Here is a 25,123-nt window from a genome sequence, read left to right as displayed (position 1 = left end):
CTCAAGACAAATTGCAAAAAGCACTCGAGAGGTACTCCACAAAATGTCTGTGGAAGAGTGTTAGTCTTGACACTGAAAATTAGGAACTGGTGTCAGTTTTGTATGAAGCACCAAGAGTCGGGGTTAGATTCACCTAAATGTAAGTAGGTACATTTTTATTCACATAGCACCATTTAAAGAGTAAAATTTAGAAAGTGCTACGCAAAAATAAAAGACGGCATGAAACCAAAGCCCAGGCACAAACAGATAAAAATGTGCAAGACTGACAGGACCTGCTAAAAGTAAAACCATAACTTCTAAATCACCATTAGATTAAGATCACAGTACAACTTTTCTAAATAGAAAAGTCTTGACTTGGGTTTGAAAACATTCAACGGAGTTGGTCTGGTGAGGAGCATCAGTTTGAAACGTGACATTTCCTTTTGTTTTGTAGTGGGTTTTTGGAATATTTAAAAGATTTTCGCAGGTAACTAACCTCAAGAATTAGACTGAAAAGACGAGGGTTTAAAGATCAGTTAATGCATGTTGGAGTTTGTCTGCGCAAAGATTTAAAAAATCTTAAATTAAAATATTTTTAAGATGACTCCTTGTCACCACAGGATGTAGGAATAAAATAAATTTTGCCCACTAGCTGCACTTAAAACAAATGACCTAAATTATTCACACTTCAAGGGAATTTTGACTTAAAGTCTCACTCCAATCATCTTTTTTTCTATTGTAAAAGTGTTCCCAGTGGTCTTTTAATTATGAATAAACTGTTTTAGCCGACTAAAGAAAAAAACCTGTGTGATTTTCTACAACATAGTTTCTGCAGAGTGGCAGGAGTTCGCCTCTGAGCTGCTGGTGGAACTGTTGGCGAGGAGTACACCTGGCCTATTTCCCATCATCCATCTGTTTATGAGCTTACTTACAGCCCCTCCCAACCCAAACCTAACATTACCGGTGCAACAAAAATGGCGTGTTTGTTGATGATCAGTAACAAAATGCCTTCAATGCGTTTTCAGACTGAAAGTTTGGTATATCCTTTCAGGGGTCACCACAGCAAATCCGCTTTTGCTGATTTGCACAGGTGGTTTGGCAGAGATTTTTATGCTGGATGTCGTCCTGACACAACCCTGTATTTTATCCGGGCTAGGGACCAGCACACGGGGACCCAAACTTGGGCCCCTTGTGGCTACCTATTTAGGCAGTAGCGTGAAGGGTCTTGCCAGTAATTTGTGCAAAACTGGTGGCTGATCAGAGTCCTAATGGCCCCTCAAACAATGTCTGCTCAAGCAGTTTCCTTTGAAAAAATTAGTTAACAAATTCTTAAAACTAAAGTTTGTTCAGAACAAAAATAAGACTGAAAAAACATGAACCTTCCGTTTTCTTCTGTTTTTTTTATGGTTATCTGCATATACTGATTTCATTTGCATTAACTTAGTAAATAATGTTCTATGAGACCTCAACATCTGCATTTAATTATTGTGCATTTGTATTTTTTCTCTCCATGTCTTTTGTGCACAAAACAAGCTAAAAGACTGCAGCACCAAACTCAGAGCGGCTAAATTAATTCAATGATTTTGAGTTCTTTTCCCTTCACATCAGGTTTCAACTTGAAAGTGAAGATCCAGCCCATCCTACTTTTGTAGTAAAAACAAGGGGATTGGGTTGAAAAGGTTAGAGCACAAGGATTTAAGTCCCACACCCCTCCTTCTCTAATGACTCTGCCCCTCTTTTGCCTGTACAGTATGTTTCACAACAAAAGAAGGAAAAGTACCCTGCCTCGTGTCAGGTATCAGAGCATAGCTGTATGCCTGCTCCTATTTAAGACAGCCTCATGCAAAACAAACATTGTGAAAGCTGACTTCCAGGAACCCAAGAAGAACATAAAGTTGCTTTGCTTTATGAATTCCCCCACCACATACCGACATGAGGAAGAGATTTATGTTCTGCAGGGAGTGTGAGGTTAAAGTATGAGTACTGCAATACACTTTTATTAACAGTTCATGGAAGGCGTGCAAGAGCTACATTTTCCCCAGCTGGGCTGAAAACTCCCATCTTGCAGAGGAATTGTCTGTTTTTTTAACCCAAATGTGCAAAAATAAATCACGACAAAAACACAAATGTGGAGTCTCACCAAGGTTTATTTACATGCGCACCATTTCTTATACAAACTAGATTACAATTCAGATTGGAATACACAGGAAAAAATACCCACTAACATTGAAATGAGTAGAAGCGAGATAAAAAAAAAAGCAGAGATCAGAGGGGGTGCGCAGAGAGGAGCTGGCAGGGCTTTTCAAAAAGAGAAGCTGATTTTTGAAAAAGAAAAAAAATACAAAGAAACAAGAGGTCATTAAGGTATTTAGTGGTGTGTTTACTTTTCTGTCTTTTTTATATTCAGGAGCTGAATTTAAACAAAGCTTTAAGTGGTTGAATAGAGGACAAGCTTTACTTTATTGGTGTAAAACACCCCCCCCCAAAAAAGCAAAAACGCTAAACACTGAATGTAGAAAAGGACAGAATTCTATCTCAGTTCACTGTTTCAAGGACATTTTTTAAAAGAGGATTAGAGATTTACCTCAATCATGTTGAGTATTGTTTAGGTACATTCTGCAAGATGAATTGCTTCTTATGTTTAGCAGGTCAGGTGATGCTTCGAGACTCTCTTTGCCAAAAGAAACGAGTGTTGTGGAAACGTCAGATGTAAGGAGGTTCTGGACATTCAGATGACACTTTCACAACATCAGGGTTGGCCGGCCGATCGGGGAGTGCACCAGATTTTGTGGAGGAGGCCTTTCCTGTGATAGCATTTGTGCACATTTATCAAAACAAAGCCAAAGAAAAGGTAGGCTGGCATGAGAGCTCCTTTGTTTTTTGTTTTGTTTTAAATAGGAGCAGAGTTTTTTAGTGCTGCAAAGTAAAAGGGTTCCTAATTACAACTTCTGTGGAGGGACGGAACGGCTGCATGAGTGGAGGGGGAACAGCTAGCTCACACCTAAGATAGAACTGGTTGTTGCCCACCACCCACTCGTTTGCCTTGGCCTCAAATATGATATACTCAAATCTGTACACTATTATACAAAAGCAGTGAATACACTTCATGTCACGACCCCGGGGATTCCAAATGCTACAACAACGGCAACCATCACCGCTTAAAAAAAAAAAAAAAAAAAAACTGCTGGTAACAGTGTTCCCTCCTACCCGGCACGTAACGTTGTTCAATTTTTTCTTCAACTTCCGAGGTATCACAAAAAACTCAGGGTCAAGTACTACATGAGTATATAAAGACATACAACAAGTATATATGCATTCTCAAACAACTCTTAATGCATACATGCAGACATGCATACAGTCGTCTGTGCTGTATGCACTGTGAGAGATTACACATCCTGGTGGGATTATTTCAACTGAAAGGAACTCGACAGAAAAACACACACACACACAGACACGCACACACACACCCACACACCCACAAACACACATTAACATGTAAGTCAGGAGAAGTCACCTGCAGGAGCACCAGGCGTGTCCATGAGGGGATTTAGGTGTGAATAAGTCCAACAAGAGATAAAAAGCTATGAGTGAATAAAACCTAAAATAAAAGACATGCATGTGATAATAATCCTGATGTTTATCCTCCTCCTCATCTCATTAGCCAAAAAGTTCACAGGTTACAAGTTCACAAGCACAACGTATTAGGCTTTATGATCAAGAAATGGTACATTGTATACCTTTTGAATGTTACAGAATTTTTTTTTAAATGAGAAGCCTCCTTTCTCCCCCCCTGAGTGATTCTGTATATGCTTAACAAGCCTCACGACAAGAAGAGCCAAACACAGAGCCCTGCTGTCTGCGTTTGTGTAAAATGTCTGCGTGTGCATGTGTGATTTGGCTGCCAGCATATCCTACTGTTGGTTTCAAGTAATTTGGCAATATACAGAAATAGCTTATTGTTTTACAAGAGAAACAAATGGCTTCTAGAGGAATGAGCCGAAAAGAAGCGCTCCTGCTCTTGTCCCTCCGTCGTCTTACGACTTTTCCCGCGCTACATGTGGCTCCAACTCTTGGCCTCTGCAGGTCAAAACAAGCAACGTGCACGGCTTTTACTCAGGACTGGATTAAACACTGTTTATATAGCACCTGTTTGGCGTAAAAATGCTCACAACCCCAGAACACAGGTATTGATTTTGGCTACATGGTAAGATAAAATGACCCCAACATAACTCAAGCAAAAAAAAAGATAACATCTATTATTCTCCTTCTTTTTGTACACTTTAATGTACAGATCATGTGTCGCAATATTCGGTTATTTGTAATAAAGCCTCTGTATGCTGCTGGTAATTTAAATTCAAGCAATATACAAAGAGAAAACAGTAAGTGCATGGCATAAAATGAGGAATTTTAACTTCTTTGAGGTTTGCAAAGTGTCAGTATTGTCTGCTTTTGTTTATGCAAGATTTGTACGCCGAGTAAAACCCTCCTGTCCCGTCTCTTCATTTCACCAAAACGCAATATTTTTGTACAGACAGGTATGATCCAGAAACACATTATAACAGAAAACCCAAAAAAGCAAACACTGAACATATAAAATCACAAACAACAGAAGGATTTTTTTGTCGTTTTCATCATTAACACACTCCAGGTGGATTAGATGTACACAATATCACTTCTTGACTTTTGTCGCCTTTTCACCTTCAGCTGAAAAAAACAGTTTCTGTCTCTGCTCCTTGAAGTCCATGTTTGACCACTTCTACTGCAGATTTTATTTTACATCAATGCCAAAGGAAAGTTGCATGTTCTTGTGGATTTTTTGTGATTGTTTCATGTAGCTTTGTGATGTTGTTTCAAAAGAGGTTTTGAGGGATCGTGCAGCATCTCTAGAGTCTGTCGGATCGTTTATGACTGACCAGTACGGGAGCGAAGGTAAAGCTCGTGAGAGGAAGTCTTCTTCTGTAAACACAGGGTTTGTATTTTACATTGTGCTGATGGCAGGTTTGGCAAAAGGATGCTGTGTGTCTGATCTTCTCACGGAACAAACAGGTGAAACCTGGAGAAATACGTAAAAAAATAAGTCTTAATAATCACACCATGTTCGGAAACACAATTATTTTTCTGAGCTGGAAACAACTACTTTGATAAACTTTTCAATGCAGAAACTTTACATCTGTGATGCCAAAAAGTGTGACTAAATGTAAATATTATAAATATGCCCTCAGACAACAACATGGCTACAAAATCACTTACATCATACCAAATCTGCTGCTCCATTCTCAGCCAGGTACCCAGCTCTGAGAGCTCTGCTTGGTGCTCGTGAAGTTGCTTACTCCGTTCATGTTTACCAGAGAGTCAAAGTTAAAATCCAGGCCATCTGCATCCATCAGGTCGTTTCTGATGATGGAGTCCATGTCACACTCCAGGCTGCCGTTGAATATGTCCAGGTCCAGATCGGTGGGGAAGCGATCCTGAGAAACTCCTCCGCTGCTGCTGACGGTGCCGTTAAGAAAGATGGAGGGGTCGATCTGCATGGTGGACGAACCATTTCCTCCTAATGGTGAGAGCAGGAGCTGCTGTTTAGCATTAGCCAGAGTATTAGCCTCGTTGACGAGGTTCAGACCTCCATTTCTTGACCTCATGGAGCTCTGGTTTTGGTTGTTAGTTTGTAGCACGTCCCTCTGGCTGGCTTGAATACCTCCACTGGTCCCAAAGGTCATCACAGGATCGTTACGGAGGATCAGACCACGGCGGGAGTTTTGGGAATTGACAGCAGCTGAGCTGGCTTGCGACATCAAAGGGTCAGACTGGGTCATCATCACATCACTATGGTTGTGACTACCAGAGTTAAGCAGGTCTTGTAGTGTTTGGCTGCCAAAACCAGACATGCTGATGCTGGAGAAAGATGTTTGCTTGTTCTCCTGGATGGTTTGCATTGGGGAGGAGCGCAGAGAGGAACCTATTGCTTGGGAGCCAAAGATGGAGTTACTGTAACCATTACTTCCACCATTAGATGAAGAGTTGGACGATGGAGAGGATGTGGAGGAAGTTAAGCTTATTCCATTGGATTTGGACCCAAAAGTGAAGCCTGAAGAGCCATTTTGGAGGTTCTGGCTGGAGGAAGGTGGTACCAACTTGATGTTGTCAAGCAAATCGTCCATCAGTTCATCTGTGATTCCATCATTCAAGTTCATCGTACCTGTCAGGTCCGCTAGGCGGGGCAGCTCAGCAGGGGCTGCTTTCCCGTTGGATATGGCATTTCCAGGAGACAGCGCCCTGCCAGGACTGGAGTAGATCATGGGGGAGAGAGGAGCCTCATCATCGGGTACTTCGTCAAGTTCAGGGTTGGCCATAATGGGTGAGAGGTGGCCACTAACAGTGCTGGCATTGGAGTTGGTGCGAGAGCGGAAATCTGTCCATCCACCATCAAGCTCCTCTGTGCTGTGGGATGTTGGACTCCCAGGCCACCTGGAAAGACCTGAAGGACTGTCTCCACCACCTTCACCTGCTGCGGCAGCAGCAGCCTGCAGTGCAGCCTTTTTCTTAGCAGCACGACCACGGGCGGACTTGGTGTACTTGTTGCTGTTGTCCATGGAAACAGCCCGACGTCTTGGAGCCTTGCCGCCTTTTCCTCCTTCCGGATTGATCATCCACCAGGAACTCTTTCCTGTCCCTTCGTTTTGGACGCGAATGAACCGACTGTGGAGGGAGAGGTTGTGCCGGATGGAGTTCTAAGAAACAAAAACAGAAAAAGAGACTTTTTAAATAATGGCTGCTAAAACTCTGGGTCCAAAAAACATCAGTTGATTCTACTTAATATTACTAGAATCAACAAACATATTTTAAGGACAAAGAAATTTGATAAAACATCACTTCTTTTGTAGCAATGTAAACACTTTCCATTCATTACTGATTTAAATGAAGCAAAAAGCATTTTCCTCTAATTGTATTTAGCACTGATGTCTGCATTAACTCCTCTTAAGCTTTTGTTCTATGGATATGCAGAGGAAAAAGAGACAGTGGGCTGTAGTCACACACTTTTTCTGTGTCAAATGACACAAACAGAGTCATTGAAAGCTAGATTGTGCCCTTTTGTGTTTGTATTTCGTCTAGTTTGTGTTTATCAACTCCATGCTGATCTTTTATGAGAATCTAAGAGGTTTGTTGTGTAACTGCAACAAAAGTTATATTCACAATGCAGATGTACGCACACATAAAAAAATACACAGTTGGATCACTTGTTGTACAACTGCAGATGTTGTTTACGCAAAGATATCAGATGGGTTTTTGTTCATCCTTGATATTCATTGTGTTGCACATTTGGATGGATAACAGTTTTTTTTTTTCCTATTTTTTTTTTTACTGTTTTTAACTTTTACTTTTTACTGTTACTTTTACAGGTTTCCAAACTTGTTTCTTCAAGTCCTGTCCTGATAAAAGTGATAAAACTTGATCAAATAAAGGAATTCGGTTCTTGAAATGAATCTCTTCCCTGAATACGGCATTCTGACCCGACTCTAGCTTTGATTTAAGTCTTTATCTCCGTCTCCCAAAAGTGTCCATGAGGCCTGGACAGTTCTTTAATTTTTTTCTTTCCGTATTTTCTCTCCCCCTCTATCTTCCACAGTTTCTGTTGTTTCACAAACACATAGCTCTTCTGGCCCTGGTGTGACTCTGGGGCCACGCTTTACCCCCTCATATAAACAACCACCATCCACAATATGTGAGCATTTTTCTGTCTGTTTTCCCTGTCGTGAATATTTTTACTCGCTAAAAGGCAGCAGATTTCTGGGTTCGAGTACCAGGTTGCTATTTTGTTTTGCGTGAAAGAGTGCCATCACTTGTGTCCAACAGTTTGCAGACGAACGGTCAGCTATGTTATTCTGGTGAGTTTAATCACAGGGCTTAAGTTACATGTACTTATACACATCGCTGGCATTAAGTTACATTTTTAGCAGTCATAGCAGGCTGAGAAACATGTCTTTAGCACTAGTGATGCAATATAAAAGTTATTTCTGATGTATTATGCATTAAAAAAAATCCATAAATTGTGCACAGAATGAAAAGTTGCGACTTCTGCCCCATAAAGTAACATAAGACAAAACACCGGAAAGACCAGTGTTTATCCTTTGCATGCATCTCTTGAGGCATGACGCAATGCGGATTTATTATCAAACTTGTTAAAGACACCCAAATGCAGACTTGGTCAAAATGCTTCCAGCTGCCAGGAAAAGGCGAATGACGGCAGAAAATAGATCTGGTTAGGGAATAAAATCATGGTGGGAAGAATGAGAGGAGTGTAAGTGGAATGTGAGTTTCCTTTCTCTCACCATCACCTGCCAGACCCTCGAGCATTCACAAATCCATTTATTCCTCCAGTCAGCCCTCATCTCTCCCAGCAAAGCCACTTGTTTAATGTTTCCCTTTTCCATGCCACTCCTCGCATCCTTCAAATGTCAAGTGAGACATTTCATAACCGATTGCGAAGGAGCAGCAATGAAAAGGAAACAGGACATCTGCACCCAGAGCCTCGACAGTGATGGAGCGAGAGGGAAAAATTGAGTGCCAAATGAAAGCGAGAGTGACGGATGGTGAGAAGACGATGAGAGGAGGGAAGAAAAAAGAACATTTCAGAAGGCCATGTGATGGACAGTATGTCTCCAGCACCACTTGTATCAGATCCTCCCACATAGTCCTTCTTGAAAACTTCATTTCAAGTCAAAAATGAATTCATGAGTATATAGTTTAAGCACATATTTACAGAATATGTATATTTTTGTGTGTACATGGCACTTCATGACATCACCTGATAGTGTTTGCTCACTACTGTAGCTCCTCTTGGGCATTCTCAAAAGCCCATTAATAAAAACAGCAACTGAGGCAACAGCGCTGATTCATAACACGTAGCCAAGAGAGTTAAACACCAAAACACACACAAACACAAGAAGCACACACACTGTACAGCCAGTCAGAAAAAAGGATGACTCATTGAGAATTTCTTAAACCTTCCTTTTTCCCTCTTGGTTTGATGAGAGGATGAACTTCAAACGTCAACAAGCCAAAGTGTGTCTCCTTAATAATGAAAGAGTGTGTCCGTTTAAACTCAACAAAGACTGACAATAGGGACACCTGTCGCCTGGCAACTGAGCTGCGATAACACTGCAGACTGAGAACATGAGAACATGCTCCTTTAGTGACATTTCTGGAAATGTTCTGTCCTGTACAGTGGAACAAAATAAGCTGAACATCAATGTGCAGATGATTTTGGAAAGATGAGTAAATCTCTGCAGGGGGGTGATTTTATTCAGGCAATATTGCGGTAAAAATGGGCATGTTTGCTGTCAATCCCAAGCCTGATGCAGTCTAAATGAAGAAACATTTTCATATTAAGGTTTAACACTCTCAGGTCGTGTCCGAATTCCCTCACTACTCACTAACTATAGGGTGTTGGTCATATTCTATAAGTTCAAAATCCAGTGCCTTGGAATTTTCCCAGAAGTCTCTGAGAAAAACTATTGGACATCGATGCTAAATGGACTGGCGAATATAAACCAAAAGGCATTGCAATTGAAGGATTTGTCTTTTTTTTAAAATATATAAATTTATTTATATTAATTCATTCAAATTTGTATCATTAGAACTCAGAGGACTCATAAATAGTTTTCGTAAAATGTTCATTTTTGTTAGGTTGTCACTTCAGCAAATGGGCGGAATCATATTTCTGTTTAAATATCCACTCCAATCGTCTTTTGAGCTATTCTAGAAACATTCCCAGTGGTCTTTTAATTATGAGTATCTAATTTTTAGTCAAAATAAAAAAAAAACCTTTGTCGTTTTCTAGGATATTGTTTCTGCAGAGCAGCCGTACTTCAGTAGAAATTTGCCTCTGAGTTGTGGGTGGGACCGTTGGAGCTGAGCAACTCCGCCCCCCCTTCCCCTCCTTGTTGCTAAGTCTCAGAGCAGGGAGCTTGTAGCCTGCCCAGCGTATTTTCTAGGTCACAAATAAGGTTTTACAAACTGAAATTGTTTTCATCTGCCCCTGAGTTACAAGATTCGAATAAAGAAACACTCGGAAACGCAGTTTTAAGCTTGAATTTCTTATGTCCTCTATCATCAGAAAAATGCCATGAAAAGATGTTAAAATGACAATTTTAATCATTGGGTCTTTACAGAAAGTAGTCAGTGAGTATATGTCATTAAAGACCAGGGCACTAGATATGGCCAACACAATGATCCTTCAGGGGGGAGTGGTGAGTCTTTTTAAAAATCCCTTTAAAAAAAAAGGGATTTTTTTTAACCCAAAATATCTTTACTTTCTATTTCACTGACTGCTTTAGACATTTTATGATTTTGTACCTCTGGTAACATTAATGACGTGTGACATTCCTTTCTGATGAGCGATTAATCATCTTTGACAAGTGTGGTTAGTCACCAAAAAACACCTTCTTTCTATAAATAACTCATACGTTTCCTATAAGAGTAACTGGAACCGTTTGACAGCTCAAGGAAAACTCAAAAATCTGTTTTTTACACAAACGTACAAGATGAGCCCTTCGTAAATGCCATTTCAGTTCATTAAATTGATTACTGTCCAAGTTAACAAGATGAAATGATCAGAGTTGTTTGACATTGAATACAGGCTGAACTGTCAGCTGCTCATATAACCGGTTTTCCAGGTTTGTCTGTGGTGTTTTATGAGGAGTGTTAGCTCAAAGTCGCCTGACGAGGCATAACTTGCTTCATGAAGTAGGCCTGCTCACGCATATGTGTGTGTGTGGGTGTGTTATTGTGCACTTCTGCAGCAGCTGCACAGAAATACAGGGCTCTTCTTGTCCATCTGCAAAATGTGGGAACAATTAATCCCTGTCAGCAGCAACGCAAAGAATCTCCTTCCCGCCTCTTTCTAAATCTCTGATATTTCTGGGTGTGCAGTCTAACTCCAGTCTCTTCTTTCATGCACAGCTGAATGTGGAGCACATTTGTATTTTACATATATTTTTTTTAGTTCTAAATGCCAAAGAAAAACATCAACATATAAATGAAGCTTAAATGCGGAAATGAAACTCCTGTAAAAAAAAGATTTGACAAATCCTGATTGGTTCAGATGAATCTGAGTGTCTCTTGTGCGACTGAATTGGGTTTGTGTAGCCAGGCAGTGCAGAGAAAGGGCGGATCTACATGGTGTTGCAAGTGTATTTCATCATCCAGGCACAGCACATATCTGAACTCCACTACATGAACTGGGTCAGTTTCCCTTTGTCATGTTCCTGTACTTCATGTTCTTGAGGGAAATTATACCTGTTAATTAAAGTTAGTAAAGTCTGGTGTGAAGGGAGGGGAGACACAGGTATTTATTGTTTTATTCTGCAGGAAGAGCTGTGTCAAAGGGTTAAGATGGAACTCATGCAGCTGGAGACAGCAAGGAGTCAAAGGTCAAAGAGGTTTGGGCTTGTGTTGCTCCACCCCTAACACACAAACTGCACCACCTTAGCTCCGCTTCAGCTAAAGCCTATGACCTGAGCCCCACAACCACCCACTGGCACAGAGTGCACGTGTGTGATTCTTGGCTGGGGATAGCCACACTTTTTCAACCATTATGTAAACGAGCTCTAATCTGAGTCTAATGTCAACAGTGCTGCTGGGTCAAGCAGACAATTAGCACAGTGTCACTTGTGATTTGAAATGAGGGAGCAAAAATGGCCTGGACATAAAATCATTTAATCCCAAATTATAAATATATTAAGAAATGCAAAGGTAGTCAGTTTATTTTCAAAAATTTTCTACGATATAGATAACCTCTATTTAAGATGACATTTTTCCGTCTGCTCCTGATTTGAACACAGAAATAAAATTTCGAGCCTAATTTTCTGTATATATGTCCTCTAACAGCAAAAAAATGCCCTAGAACTGGTTAAAAAACACGACAAATTATGATTTGCATCGGAGTAAGTCTTTAAAGAGTGTATATTCACTCAAAAAGACATTAAAAATTGTTTGTTTTCGTTCTGATGATATATGCATTTTATTTTAGACATAAAATAGTGTATGACGATCAGCAATTATTTGAAACAAAAACAGTCGAACTTCTAATTAGGTTGATAACGGCCCTGGAGGTAAATGTGGTAAAAACGACAAAAATTATATGAATAGATCTATACAGTATTTGCCTGAACTTTTACCATTAGCATACTTTCGGGAACAGTTACATGAGCATACTCCTGTCCAAAATATCTTAGTCAAGTGCAACGAGGGTTAAGCGTCTTGCCCAAGGGCAGATCAATTTTGAGTGCTGACAAACGAATGAGTTCGATGCCAGCTGCTCCAGCAGACAAGCGAGTGTGATGCAAGCGTTGAGCTTACTCCATCAAAATATGTACGTTTACAGAACTTAAAAGTGTGAGAACCCGATTTCACTCAAGCTGCTCTGCTTTTGCTGTCAGTTATGGGTCAGCCAGTGGGAAAACGCAGGAAGCGTGGGGCAATCTTCTTTAAGTTAAAAAAAAAAGTTATTAAAACAACTTTGAGGTGTCAGCAGCTTCCCACGTGCAAGCTTGTGAGGGAATATATAATTCTGGCCTGAGGCAGAGGTGCGGACAACACGCTGGTCTTGACACGTATGAAACCCCTTATAAATAAACAGCGTGGCTGGTCTGTGCTAACACTGCTGAGAGAGGACGGTTATTTATACTGCAGCGGTACAAAAACACACACACACTCAAGACAAACTTGCGCAAACACGCACACTGGATCCAGGTTCCAGCTGCCCCGAGCTCTGGACGGCAGACAGAACATTCCATTCTCTTCAATCATGTGTGCATTTCCCGGCCAGCGGCTGGAAGCTGCGCTTATATGAAGAGCTAAAAAGGAATCTGGAACCCTGCTGTTCCGTCTTTAGCCTGTTGTAAAACTTTCCAAGAATACAAGGAATTGTGCTCCCATGATGCTTTGGGCACAACTTTACTACTCTTTTTCCGCCTGTTTCTCTTAATCTTTTTTTATTTGTTCCCTTTCTGACTTTGCCTGCATTTACCCTGTTGTGTAAGGCCACATGCCTCAAAGAACTCCTTGTCTGCTTCTGTTTTTCCTCCAATCGCTTGGCCTGAGGTCGGGGGGATTGGCAGACCCATCCCACTTACAACAGCCAATCCGTTTCGGCCATCCAAAAGCATGCTAGTCATGTTACTCTTGTACATTTTCAGCAGGTCAGAGTGCTTTGATCTGGACTGGACTGGTCACCTTGGTAAATGAACACATAAAGGGTAAACTGATGTAGTGTGGTTTAATATCTTGAATATTTATGCAGAAAAAAAAAATTCAACAGACAAAGAGAAGAGTTGCTATTATGTCTGTTGTGAGTGAGAGAGAAACAAGACGCATCACATGTTTGCGTTACATAACCTGAGGGGAACATTTTTATTGCCATCAATTCCCATTACAACAGCTATTATCACTGAGATCATCGCTCATTACTAACACTCTTATGTGACGGGAGCTTTTCACTTCCTGGAGAATTTTCAGTTATCTATAATGTTTGCCTCATTTATCTTTTACTCTTCAGAGTAAAAGATAAAACTTTGTTCTCAGGAACAGCAGTAAGTATTTAAGTTTGTTTACTCATCTAACAACTTCTCATAGTCGACATACCAGCTGCTATTTTGTAATACACGCAGTGTGGACAGGCCAACAACAGAAAAAAGCCCAAACCGAGGATCAAATTTTGTTTTTTTTTTCCGACCACCTTTGCAGTCACATCGTTATAAGTCTGGTGTGACTTATACTCCGGTACGAGTCGCACCGGAGTATAAGTCACACTTTTTGGAGAAAGGTGCAACACTTCCGCAACAACCCAACATAATGCTGCGATCTCACCGAACGCCATTCATGGCTCAAATTCTTGTCTGCTGCCTCTCTTTTTGCCACATGTCAAATTTGATGCCCAACACGATTTACGTTTATAAAATTACCAATAAGTCGCTCCTCAGTTTAATTTGCACCCTTGGCCAAACAATGTCAAAAACCGTGACTTATACTCCAAAGAATACAGTAAATCCTCCCCCGTTTCTTGGTTTTCCCACATGAAAAGCTCCCACACTGATAGTTATTAACGATTCTGCCTTCTGAACACATCGCTGCATGTATCATCACAGGCCTGCTATTAATCATGGAGATTCCCCGCTTATCTTTAAAGCTAGAGGTGCCCTCTTCTCCTCTTTTACCTCGCTCCGTCTCTTTCTCACAAGCAATTAACTTTTGACGTCATTAATCACTCGTTCACAGAAAAGCTTCGTGTGATCATTTCACAGTAGCCCGTCTCATCTTTGTGCCTGGTTGTGTTTTACGCCTCGGTGCACCTCTGTTTTCTGCCTCTTAAGTGGACGTGGTTTCATGCTGCATAGCTCCTGTCACGGGCGTGCTCATATGCCGGGATAAGTACGATAATCATCCCCAGCAGACTTGCCCTCTGCGCTTTCTCTATTTTTAGACATCAGATGATAAAATGGTTTAAGTCCTTTTAAAAAAAAAAGGCAGACTGCCAGCCACCAAAGCCTCACCACAAACTACCACAAAGCCAGAGCAAAGGATTGCAAATTCATCAAACAGACTTGAAGCATGCTAATACTGCACCACCATGATAAATTACAGTCATATTTTTATCCATTTGAGCGTCTTTATAATGTACAACACTAAGTATGGCGATTTGCAGAGCTTGGCTTCGAAAAGAAGCTGTCCCTTGTTTGCCCTGTATTTTATCATAACTACAATAAAGAGATTGGATGTTTTGTTCTTAGTGTAACTACACACCAAGATAAGGAACCCGACCCACCCGCGTAAAAGTTTATCTGAGAATATAGTTGTGTTGCAGTCACAATTCCTCAAAATCTTAAATAAAAACAAAAGGAAAACACTCTTATCTGCAAACAGCTTCTTGCTGCTTTGGATTCCGTTTCTCCCTCCACATGAATAAGTTGCCTTTTGTTTCTGCTGCAAAGTTTCTGTTGACAGTGTGCCTGAGTTCTGTGTTTGTGTTCTTGGCAGGCTGAGTTGGGCTCCTGCTTAAGGACGCCGTGTCCTGGAACTCGGGTTGATAAAACCCAGCAGGGATGTCCTGTGCTGTCCCTGAAGCACAGAGAGCACATCCTGCATTCTGCTGTAATGAAGACAGAACCAGCTATGCAGAAGACGAAAATTTGCATGCGCGTGTTTATATTTTCAGAATCAGTGTCTGATGACAAACTTCCACCCCCTTCTTGCTCTCTCATCCGTCCTCTAGTTTGAATACACTGTGGTTTTGATTCAATGTTTCCACAACAAGGGCTGCTAAGTTCCTCCGAGCTTTATCGCAGTCATGGGAATTCGTTTGGACACTTCTTTTCTGTCTGTTGTTGTTCTCGAATTAATACTGTACCTTCAAAAGCTCCGGTTTGCTGAGGTGAGCTGTGATCCTTTGAGGACAGCGAACTCATAATAGCATTACACATAAACATGTTGCCCAACTTAACATCAGGGCCACAAATCCAGTTGGATTTCAGCCTTTCCTCCGTGTTGTGCTGCCGTTACTTGTTTGTGTTCAATTTCGGTGCAGCATGAAAGATCACATCTGGTCCATGTTAGTGCTGCTATTTATGAGACTTTAATAGGGCTAAAAAGAGACAAAGTAGGCAACACATACCATTACTCAAATGGTCAAAGACACTTTAGATAAAACAGCCCTCGTCTGAAGGATTCAGAAAGGTTTTTCTCCTATTCCAGATTTGCTGTTAATTGGAGTAAAAAAACTAAAAATAAAAAGACGTGGCAGGAAATTAAAGTTATATATGACTTTGCTTAACCCCGTACATTCCTCTATATCAAAAGACAGAAAGTTAAATAAAAACCCTTAGATGAAATCCACAAAAACAAATTTGCTATTTCATTTTTTATGATATATAGACAGTATCAATTAGGATACGTTAAGTGATTTAGTAAGTTCTTGTTCATAGCAAAGTTACTTGAAGATGCAAAGATATTAACATGAGTGTTCAGGAACAGGTGCACCTTTATTACCCACTGTCTCAAATTTGATGAACACGTTTATATCATGGTGTCACTTTAATATATAGAATTATTTATCAACTACTTTTGCATTTTTTCAATGTGTATGTGTGTTGGGGAGATTTTATTAAGATGACTATTTTTACAGTTATTTTTTATTTATTTATTTTATGTAAAGCAGTTTGAGGTGCTCTGTTACAGGAAAAGTGTTCTATAAATAAAGCTACATTTGAATTTAAACTGGTGACACAGTAAAAGTAAAAAGTAAAAAAACCAGGTAAACATTGTCATTATGGCTGAAGTTAGTAAAAGCTAAAGCATTAACAAGCAAATATGGGCAATTATTTGTTTCTTTGTCTGACCTTAAAGGTCAAAAGAGAGCTGATGTGGTAGGATAGGGTGTTGCTGGTCTAGGATCAGAATCTGATATTATCTGAGAAATGGTAAAAGCTGCCAGGTTCATTCATGCCAGGTTGATTACTGAAATGTTTAAATTACAATTAATAAACTATTGATTTTCTTTACTTGATCTGTAATGTGTAGCAATAATTACTGGTTTATTGTGATAATGTGTTCTAATAATAATCAATGATTATTAAATATTGCTTACCCATACTGTTTACTGAAATCATGAATGAATGTTTTCCGAAGATAATCAATCATTTTGAAAAGAATCTATTGGATCAGAACCGGATTACAAAACATGTAAAACTATGAAATGAATTAACTCAGCAGGGGTGGGATTGTATAAGTTCTCTTCTTCCCACTCCTGTTTAAGCAATAAATCAAGCTCTACTTCACTTTAGTTAATGATCACTGTTTGTAATTAAGCAAAATGTGATATAAGTGACTTTTTTGTTTTGTTTTGTTTTCTGTATTTTTAAACTATGCATTTCAACATTTCTGTAATGAGTTTGATAAATATATGTAAATTCTTTATTGCTTTGACTACAATGCTTGAAATAAATCAATAAGTCAAATCAAATCACTCAAATCGGGTTAGCCGACCGTAAGCCCGCAGCAGCGTTCTCCTTTTTAGGAACTGAAATACATTTATTTATTATCTGCAGATGTTCCAACAAGGGAAAGTGGAGGTGAAACTTTCTAGAATCTCCAGGTGAGGGTGGGGATATACCTGGATGTTTTAGCTTTTTAATCGGTTTATAGGCAAACCAAATTATGTTGTTTTTTTTTAGTTTGACTGCTGATGTCAGCTTTTTCTGAGTGGTCAGCGCTCCTCACTCCACAGCTGGATAGAGGAAGGGGAGGCTCACTGGGGTCTTTGGCACGCACGCATTCAGGAAGTTTGTGCTGATTGTGCATTTCACATGTCTTGGCATCGGGGCTGGTCTTAACCTTTGCAATGCAAAAACACCCAAAGACGCGGAATGTGTGCACACGCACGAATTTCCCCCCCAGCAACAGTGAGCTTTTCTCTCAGCCCCTCCAGGCCCAGCTCCCCTGAGGAGTCACATGACTTCCTGTATCAAGACAAAAGAAAGGAAAGCAGAAGCTTGCCTCAACTCTCTGCTTGTCCTCTTTACTTCTGCAGCCTCTGCAAATGCAAGGAGCAGTTTTAGTTTTTTTAAATACAGTTAGTTTGTGGAATTAAACCAAAAGTCCAAAGTAAAAGACAATAATCTAACCCCCTTTTGCCCCTCTATCAGTGTTCCCTGCTCTCCTCTCACTCCTGCATCATTTCCTGTACAACCAAAGTCAACGGATCCTTTGAAATGCTGCTTTCTGGAGCAAAGCTATTGTTTTGTGACCCTCTGACCTACTTTGCTGGTATGTTTAAAGTGCAGTTATGCTGCTACAATTATGCTTGATTGCATGTGTGCATCAGAGGATGTTTGCTTATGAGCAGGAGAGAGAAGTATCTGCATGCAGATCTATTTATGTGTATGAAAGTGTGCTGCTGTTAAGCTTATGAATCATCGCCAAAGGAGATGATGCCAAACCCTGCGCTGCTGTGTCAGCTCAAAGCAGCCCGTCCTCCTTTCCGCTGCAAACTGCATTTCTGCATACATTTTTGTTTGCAGGTTCTGACACTTGTTGGAGTTTCCCTCCGCGTACTGCGGCTATCACTATATGAAAGTTTTATTTGTTATTTTTCTCAAGCAAAAAAAAGCAACTACATGCAAACTGTTTCCAGTCTGAAACCAAGAGACAGCTGAGCTGACTGAAACTAACCCCCTGATTTTATCTGCACGTGTGGTTGTTTGAAACAGGACATGAACTCCTAAAACCGCAGCTGTAGAAGACAATCTTGCGTCATGACTTTCAACTGTACTTCGTCTCTTATTTCTTTACTGAAAGACACAACGTTTGGGTTTGCATACATTGCATATATTTGATACAAAAGTCTAATTAAAAACAATCGTCTTGCACAAATAGTGGAACTCCACTCCTCTTCACCTAACTTCTTATCTCCTTCACCTCACTGAAAGAAAATGAAACAACACTGCAAACTATTTGATCCGTGCAAACATTCAAGATATTTTACCAGGTTTTTAATTTACCAAAAATTTTCTCAAATGTGCTGCCTGTCCTATTAGGAGCTAGAAATAAGGAAATTGTTATTATTAAAATGAGTCAAAATCCTTTTGTTCCAAACTCTTGACGATAGAAAAACGATTTAAGACTCAAAAAAACTTCAAATTGCACTGTAATTTTTGGTAATATTTTAAGGTTGTCTTTTTAAAGTTTAATAAATATTGATTGGCATCCATTATCATTACTTTGGAAAACAAATGTTGAGATATTTTTCCAAGAATAAATGCTAGTTTTAGATTTTATATGGATTTAAGATGGGCCAACTTGTACTCAGATTCTTATTTTGTTCTAAAATGAGTCATTACACTAGTTTTCTGCATAGAGTTAGCAAAAAAAAAATAGAATTTTAATTAACTGTAACAGTTAGCTTTTTTAGCTTATTTTCCCCCGTTTGAATGCCTATGTGGAACTCCTTGTATATCTTATCATAAGATTTCTTGTTAAGTAAAAAGGATTTGCTCCATGGAGAGATAATTGAACTACTTTCCAGTGATTTTCTTCTTGAGATTGACATACTTCCACACCTAAACATATTTTTGTTTAACATTTTCTGGGACCTGGCTATTGTTTAATTGCTAGACCCCTCCAAATACCATGCTCCTCTTTTTCTGTCCTCCCTGCTTGAGGTAAGCCTCCCTGCCATGGTGATTCTACTGGAATTTCATTAGCAAAGCCGAAGCACATTGTATATTGTCATGGCCTCTCATGTTGCGCCCATGGATGACATGAACTTAAACATCCCCTTCGTATGGGGTTTATAAGGAGGTAACAAGTATGGGCATCTGTGCCCCACTTTACCCTGAAACAGAGAAGGTTCAACGGGGTCGTTGGAGGCCCTCCGTCCCCTCCCTTTGTCCCGGCTCTGTCAGGCGCTCACAGCTTAACACTCAGTCCCATACATAACAAAATGTATACAAACATGCTTAGGACCGCTCACAGGTCAGCCTGGCGTGTCCTCACATCGACTGCACAATGGCAGGTACCCTTTTTCTGCTCATTTTGCTTAATTCACTATAAAAAAGTGTTTGCAACTGTAGATATGCTTGATCAATTCATCTTTTTTGTCATTTCCCACTCCTTTCTGAGAGTTGTAACTCTTCTAAAGCTGCATGGTGGCAGCTGCTGGCTACAGACCAGAGCCCTGATTTCTCCCCATCTGCAACGGTGACCACAAATCATTCAAACCATCCTCTCCTGCAATAAATCATCTTTTTTTGTGGTCCCTTTTGTTTATCTTCTTCATGGAGGCAGGGTGGATGCTAAAATGTTCTTTTACACGCAACACAGTGTGTTGAGTGCAGGGCTTAAGGGCTGATTGCTTCTGAAAGGGGTGTGCCTAATAATCCTTAGGAGCTTGTGTGTGAAGGCCTCGTTAAATGAATGCGCACAACGAAGAAGATGGAAAGAGTGGAGGGCAAAGCAAAAAAATGGCGTGACAGAATTTTCTTAAAAAAACAAAGAAGACCGAATAAAACAATAATACACCCAGTAATAATGGACTAACTCGTCACGCAACAAGCTCACATTCCCTGTTGTTTAGCCTCAGAGCGACATCCACTACAAGTAACTTTTAACCTCATGAACTCATGAGCTGATCCTGACCAGTCACTAGCCTTCACGTCCTGGCATGTGCAGTCAGCAGCTGCCAGCCTCAAACCGACACAAATAAGCAAAGAAAAAGGAAGTGCAGGTGTTACATGTGCTCACTGGTCTGCGGCTTATTGCTTAGTCACAAGCTTGAGGAGAGCCAAACAGCTGAACTGGCAATTTCCAAATTCAAGCTTTGCAGCTTAAAAATGTAAAGTAAACAAGAGAGCTAAACAAAGAGCATGCTTCAGAGGTTTTTTTTAAGAAAGCGACTAAAAATGTTTCATATTTACACAAAAGTGAGCGTTTTACAAGAAAAAGAAACTACTGTTCTTCAGTACAACCAAGTTGACTTATTAATCCTGAAGAGACAAAAACAGATTAGAATTTCATGATTTTAACTAAAAACAAAAAAAAACACAAATGAACAATTGGCTGTAAAAAGTCACAAAAATATGTGAATTTTGTTTTGATCTAGTCATTTCCCATCATCCCTTTGTCTACATGTTCTTCTGCTAGCTTACAGCCCCTCAGAACCCCAAGCTAACATTATAGGTTCAACAAAAATGGTGAGTAATATCAGAGCTATTCAGTTTGAATAAATTTGAACAGTGAAATACACAGAAACACAGTTTTAATCTTCATTTTCTTCGCATATGTCCTGCATCATGAGAAAAAGGCTACACGATTATGTTATAAACACCAAAACCACAATTTGTTGTGGGTGTTTAAGGTGTTGTTTCTGGACCAAGCTGCATGATAGTGGAGACGTTAGGATGCAAAGTTGCGACTACGTGGATCGCCTTAGAGTCAAAACCTGTCTTTGCATATGCAGACTTTGTTGTTTTTTTTCAGCTTTTTTTTCCCCAGGATGCCTGGGAGGGAAAATGCCTGCCTGGTGTGTCTTTGCGCGCTAAGTGGGTCAGCGTCTGGGTGAGTAAGAGGGTAAAGTCAGGCTAAAGTCTGCCATCCTGAGCGTGTGCACGTTCATGGGTGGGTGCAAGGAGAAGCGCTTACATCCACTATAATGAGTTCACAGCTAGGGCAGGATGGAAGAATGTGTTTGACACGGTGTGGGTTGAGCCGACTCAAAAACGCTTCTACTGTACGATTTAGGAGGTTTCTAATAAAAGAAAACGTAGGGTGCAGAAGGCAGACGTAGAGAGGGAGGGCTATGAGGCTCAGACTGCTGCAGGATAAGGGGGCCGAGGGAGAAGTAAAGTGAAGTGTACATGATTTTATTTAGTCTCCTATTCACAGTCTGCTTGTCTGGGTTAGTTGACTCTGGGCATCGTCTTGGGAGTGACACTCGCTGTGGGCAGTCGGGGTGTTTTTGTGCGTCTGTGAGAGCACTTACGGGTAAACGCTACGGAAAAAATGTAGAATATTGTGAATTATTCACTGACATGTCGGTCTGGGTTCTCCTTGGGCGCTGCACTTAGTTTAAAAGCTTCAAAGGGACATGTAAGGCAGCTGGGGTTGAACTGAATATGAATGGATCTTCTGTGTTCACCTAGTCAAAACATCCTGACAGATGAGATTGACCGCCAAACTCCTTTATCTGTTGGTGATCTGTGATGTGTCTAAACAAACGAGGAGCTCGCTTTTTGTCTTCATCCTTCTCATTCTCCAGCCTTCCAATCATAGATAACAAAAAGAAAATAAACACTTCCGTCTCCGGGAGGTTCGACCAACATACTGTTGCAGCCTCGATTGCAACACGGAGCCCCGATGTTGAATCATCTTTCCCCTCCACGCTCCCTCCTCTTCGAACCTTCATTCCCTCCAGTCTCCTCTCTGAGTTTGAGATATGGAACGTGGCCAATTAACACAACAGCCGGTTCACCAAACCAAGGTGGTGGAGGAGGGGAAGCAGAGAGACAGAGACAGCTCACATCACCACCGCACTGACCTACATACACTTCCATCCAGCTGATTGAATGCTACACTGAGGCCTGCGGCCAATCACAAGTGGGGGTGGAGTGCCAGTCAGCCAATGACATGGGCCACTCTTTACTGAGCTCTTGCACTGTCTCCATACAGTTTTCCCTGATCGTACAAATGACAGAGAGTTCGACAGACGAGAGACGGAAAATGAGCAAGAGGAAGTGACAGAGGGGGCAAAGAGGAGGCTGAGAGACGAAGGCAAAAATAAAAGCTTTCTTGCTTCCTTGTTTGCCCTCAGCCTCGACGTGTTGTGGTGGTACCACAGCACACAGATGAAGGCTTATAGTGGCTCATGCTAAAGCGTGGATTAGAGCACCATATTTGTCCTTACTGCTTTCCTGGCCTGAGACACTGGTCAGACTCTTTTGAACCCCTCTGCCTTTCATCCTCCTGCCCCGGATACACCAAACCAAGCCCCTTATATATATTACAACTGGTTAAATTCATCAATATGGTTTCTAAATATTTTCTTTCCTTTAAAAAACAGTATATGATGACTACTGAGCTCAAATAGAAGTCTGTCATTTCCTGTATTTGGATTCCAAACATGCCAAGCTTCACCTCCTTTAAAGAGAAGTTTCCAGGTTTTATGCAACAATCACGCAACAACCATTTTTAGCAGTTATCCTTGTCATGATTATCGCAGCCACTAACCCCCTTAATCCCACAATGACCAAAATAGCTGCATTAGATCTGATCTCTCCCTGATCCCACTCATCTTGCTTCGACTCGATGAGGTTTGCGGGCATCTCTGCATGTCCCAGCGCTGTCCTTTGAATCAAACTCTTAACTTGGTCCTCTTTTAGATTTGCAGGGATCATTGTCACGCTGCATGACCCAGTTTGGCGAAGCTTTAGCTGTCGGACAGATGGATTTTCGTTTTACTCCAGAATACTTTGGAATAAAGAGTTCAGATCCAGCGGCTGCAAAACAAGCACAAATCAGCAGTTCTTTCACGGTTTCTGACAACTGGAATGAGCTGGTCGGTTCCAAGACTTTTAGCACACTCCATGCAATAATGCATACTCTTCCTAACTGGCTGTAAAGCAGTTGTTTCAAATAGTGCCATGAAGTCTGAAATGCCAGCAGAAATCTCTACACTCCGAGAAATAGCTTCTGGCATTCTTGTCATTTTCATTGAAACCCTGACCGTGCTGTGAACTTGCCACATGTGGCCATTGGCAACTGTCCTCAATATTTTCTATTATTGTTCTGAAATCTATCTGCAGTCTATGCAACCATTAAAAAAAAGCACAAGTCTTACTATGGATCTGAATTTGTCTATTAAAATATAACATCCTATAGAGAAAGAGATGCCAAGATAATTCACTGTCCTCACAGCGAGCTTACACATTTGAAAATAAGATGCCACCACATATAGCATACTATTCTACCTCGAGCCATTTGGGGGGAAAAAACAGCTAGCTTTTAGATCACAGAAAAACACATGTGCTGAAGCTTTTCTGTTCTGTTCTATTCTACTCTATTCTATTCTGCTGTGGTGTCAAAATAACAAGAAGGAAGTGAAAAAAATGCCTAAAGCAAGACAATAAAAGCAGCTCAGAAAAGCGCTCTGAAAAACGGGGCAGCAGAGAGAGGCACACTAACCTATATTTGAAGAGATGGAGGCTTATAAAGCCCCCCAAACATGGCTAATACTCTCTGGAAATGATGCTCTTTTTCACTTCACTACTGAACCAATGAGGGTGAGGAGGTTCATGAGTAAGGCGCAAATTGATGATTGCTCAAAAATGGATTTTTGATTAATACTGTACTACAATGTACTACCATGTAGCGGTGTAGTGTTACACATTCACAGAGCAACTCAAAATCTGGATATGAGAAGGTATAACACAAGATTTGTGTCAATATTAAAAATAATTAAGAAGAGGATGTATTCGGTTTTGTGGCAGCCGTTAAATCTTATAAATGACCCAGCATTAATGTTCCTCACCATTGTTTTGTACCAGTTACATTAGGTTGGGGTTGTGAGGGGATGTAAGATAGTGGTGAGGGTAAACAAAAGGGTGATGGGAAATGGGGGTAAGGCTTACTCTGCACCAACAGTCCCGCCCACAACACAGAAGCAAATTTCTCATGAACTACTGCCGCTCTGCAGAGACGATGTTTTTGATTTAGGCTAAAAAAACAGCGTAATCTGTTACGGTTTCTGTTTCTTTGCCCTTGTCCCTTGTTTCCTTTTTGTTCTGTGATGTTTTGAGTTTAACTTCCTGTTTTATTTTGTAGTGTTTCCTGGTTTGTTGTAGTTTTGAGTTTTACTTTGGTCCCCATCCTTCCTGAGTGTTTCCACCTGTGTCTCGTTTGTCTGTATGTATTTAAGTCTTGTCATTCCCTTCCTCCTGTGCTGGTCCATATTGTATTCTGGTCTTCCCCTGTTTCGAGCGTTTCTAGTGTTTCGAGTTTTGCCTGCCTGTTGCATTGGTTTTGTTTTTGTAGTTTCGAGTTTATGTTATTAAACCCTATTCCCTGCATCCTCCTGCCTCCTCTCCTCTATGCGCCTGGGTACTTCCCTTTCCCCCCGTGACATAATCAGGATGCTTTTACAATCGATGAAAAGACAATCAGAGTGGGACCTTAATTCCTAAAATGCTCCTGAAAACATTAACTGTACACAAAAACTAAAAAAAAATAAGAGAGAAGAAAAAACTCCCAAAGGAATAATAAGCGAGTTCTGGATTCAAAACCCCTTCAATCATCCACCAGTGCTGTTCCAGCAGTGTGAACTCACTATAACGTAACAGGGTGGGTCTGCACATTTAAGTCCAGCTAAATCACGAGTTTAAACACTGTACGCGCCCATCCCCCAGAAGAATAAAGACCAAGAAGAAGGATAAGAAGAAGGAGGAAAAAGGCGGTGGTGGGGGGCCCACTTTCTTCTCAACTCTCTTTTGCTTTGCTGGCTATGGCGACCTGAAGGTTTTTTTTTTTTTTGCAGAAAGTGTAAGAGGGAGGAAAGAGAGGATCTCTCTGGGGGGAAACAGATGGCAGCAGCTGAGGCCCGGGC

The 25,123-nt window shown here is 40.7% G+C and overlaps 1 protein-coding gene across 3 annotated transcripts in view; it reads right to left on the bottom strand.

The window, feature by feature from the left end:
• Positions 1-2,108: 2,108 nt before the first annotated feature.
• foxo3 (forkhead box O3) overlaps positions 2,109-25,123 on the bottom strand; it is a 34,622-nt gene continuing 11,607 nt past the window's right edge. Inside the window, exons 3-4 of one of the 3 annotated variants that reach the window (XM_011491476.3) lie at positions 5,237-6,707; positions 2,109-5,032 (exon numbers count right to left, since the gene is read on the bottom strand). In XM_011491476.3, the coding sequence (XP_011489778.1) occupies positions 5,256-6,707 (1,452 nt within the window). In that variant the 3' untranslated portion in view covers positions 2,109-5,032; positions 5,237-5,255. Of the gene's footprint in view, positions 5,033-5,229; positions 6,708-25,123 lie in introns of those variants that run through there. The other 2 variants (XM_011491475.3, NM_001160465.1) reach the window with 2 other exon arrangements.

Source organism: Oryzias latipes, chromosome 24 (assembly GCF_002234675.1).
Source record: "Oryzias latipes chromosome 24, ASM223467v1".
NCBI classification, from domain to species: domain Eukaryota; kingdom Metazoa; phylum Chordata; class Actinopteri; order Beloniformes; family Adrianichthyidae; genus Oryzias; species Oryzias latipes.
Note: the sequence above shows the minus strand (reverse complement) of the source record. Positions and strands in the feature narration are given on the sequence as shown.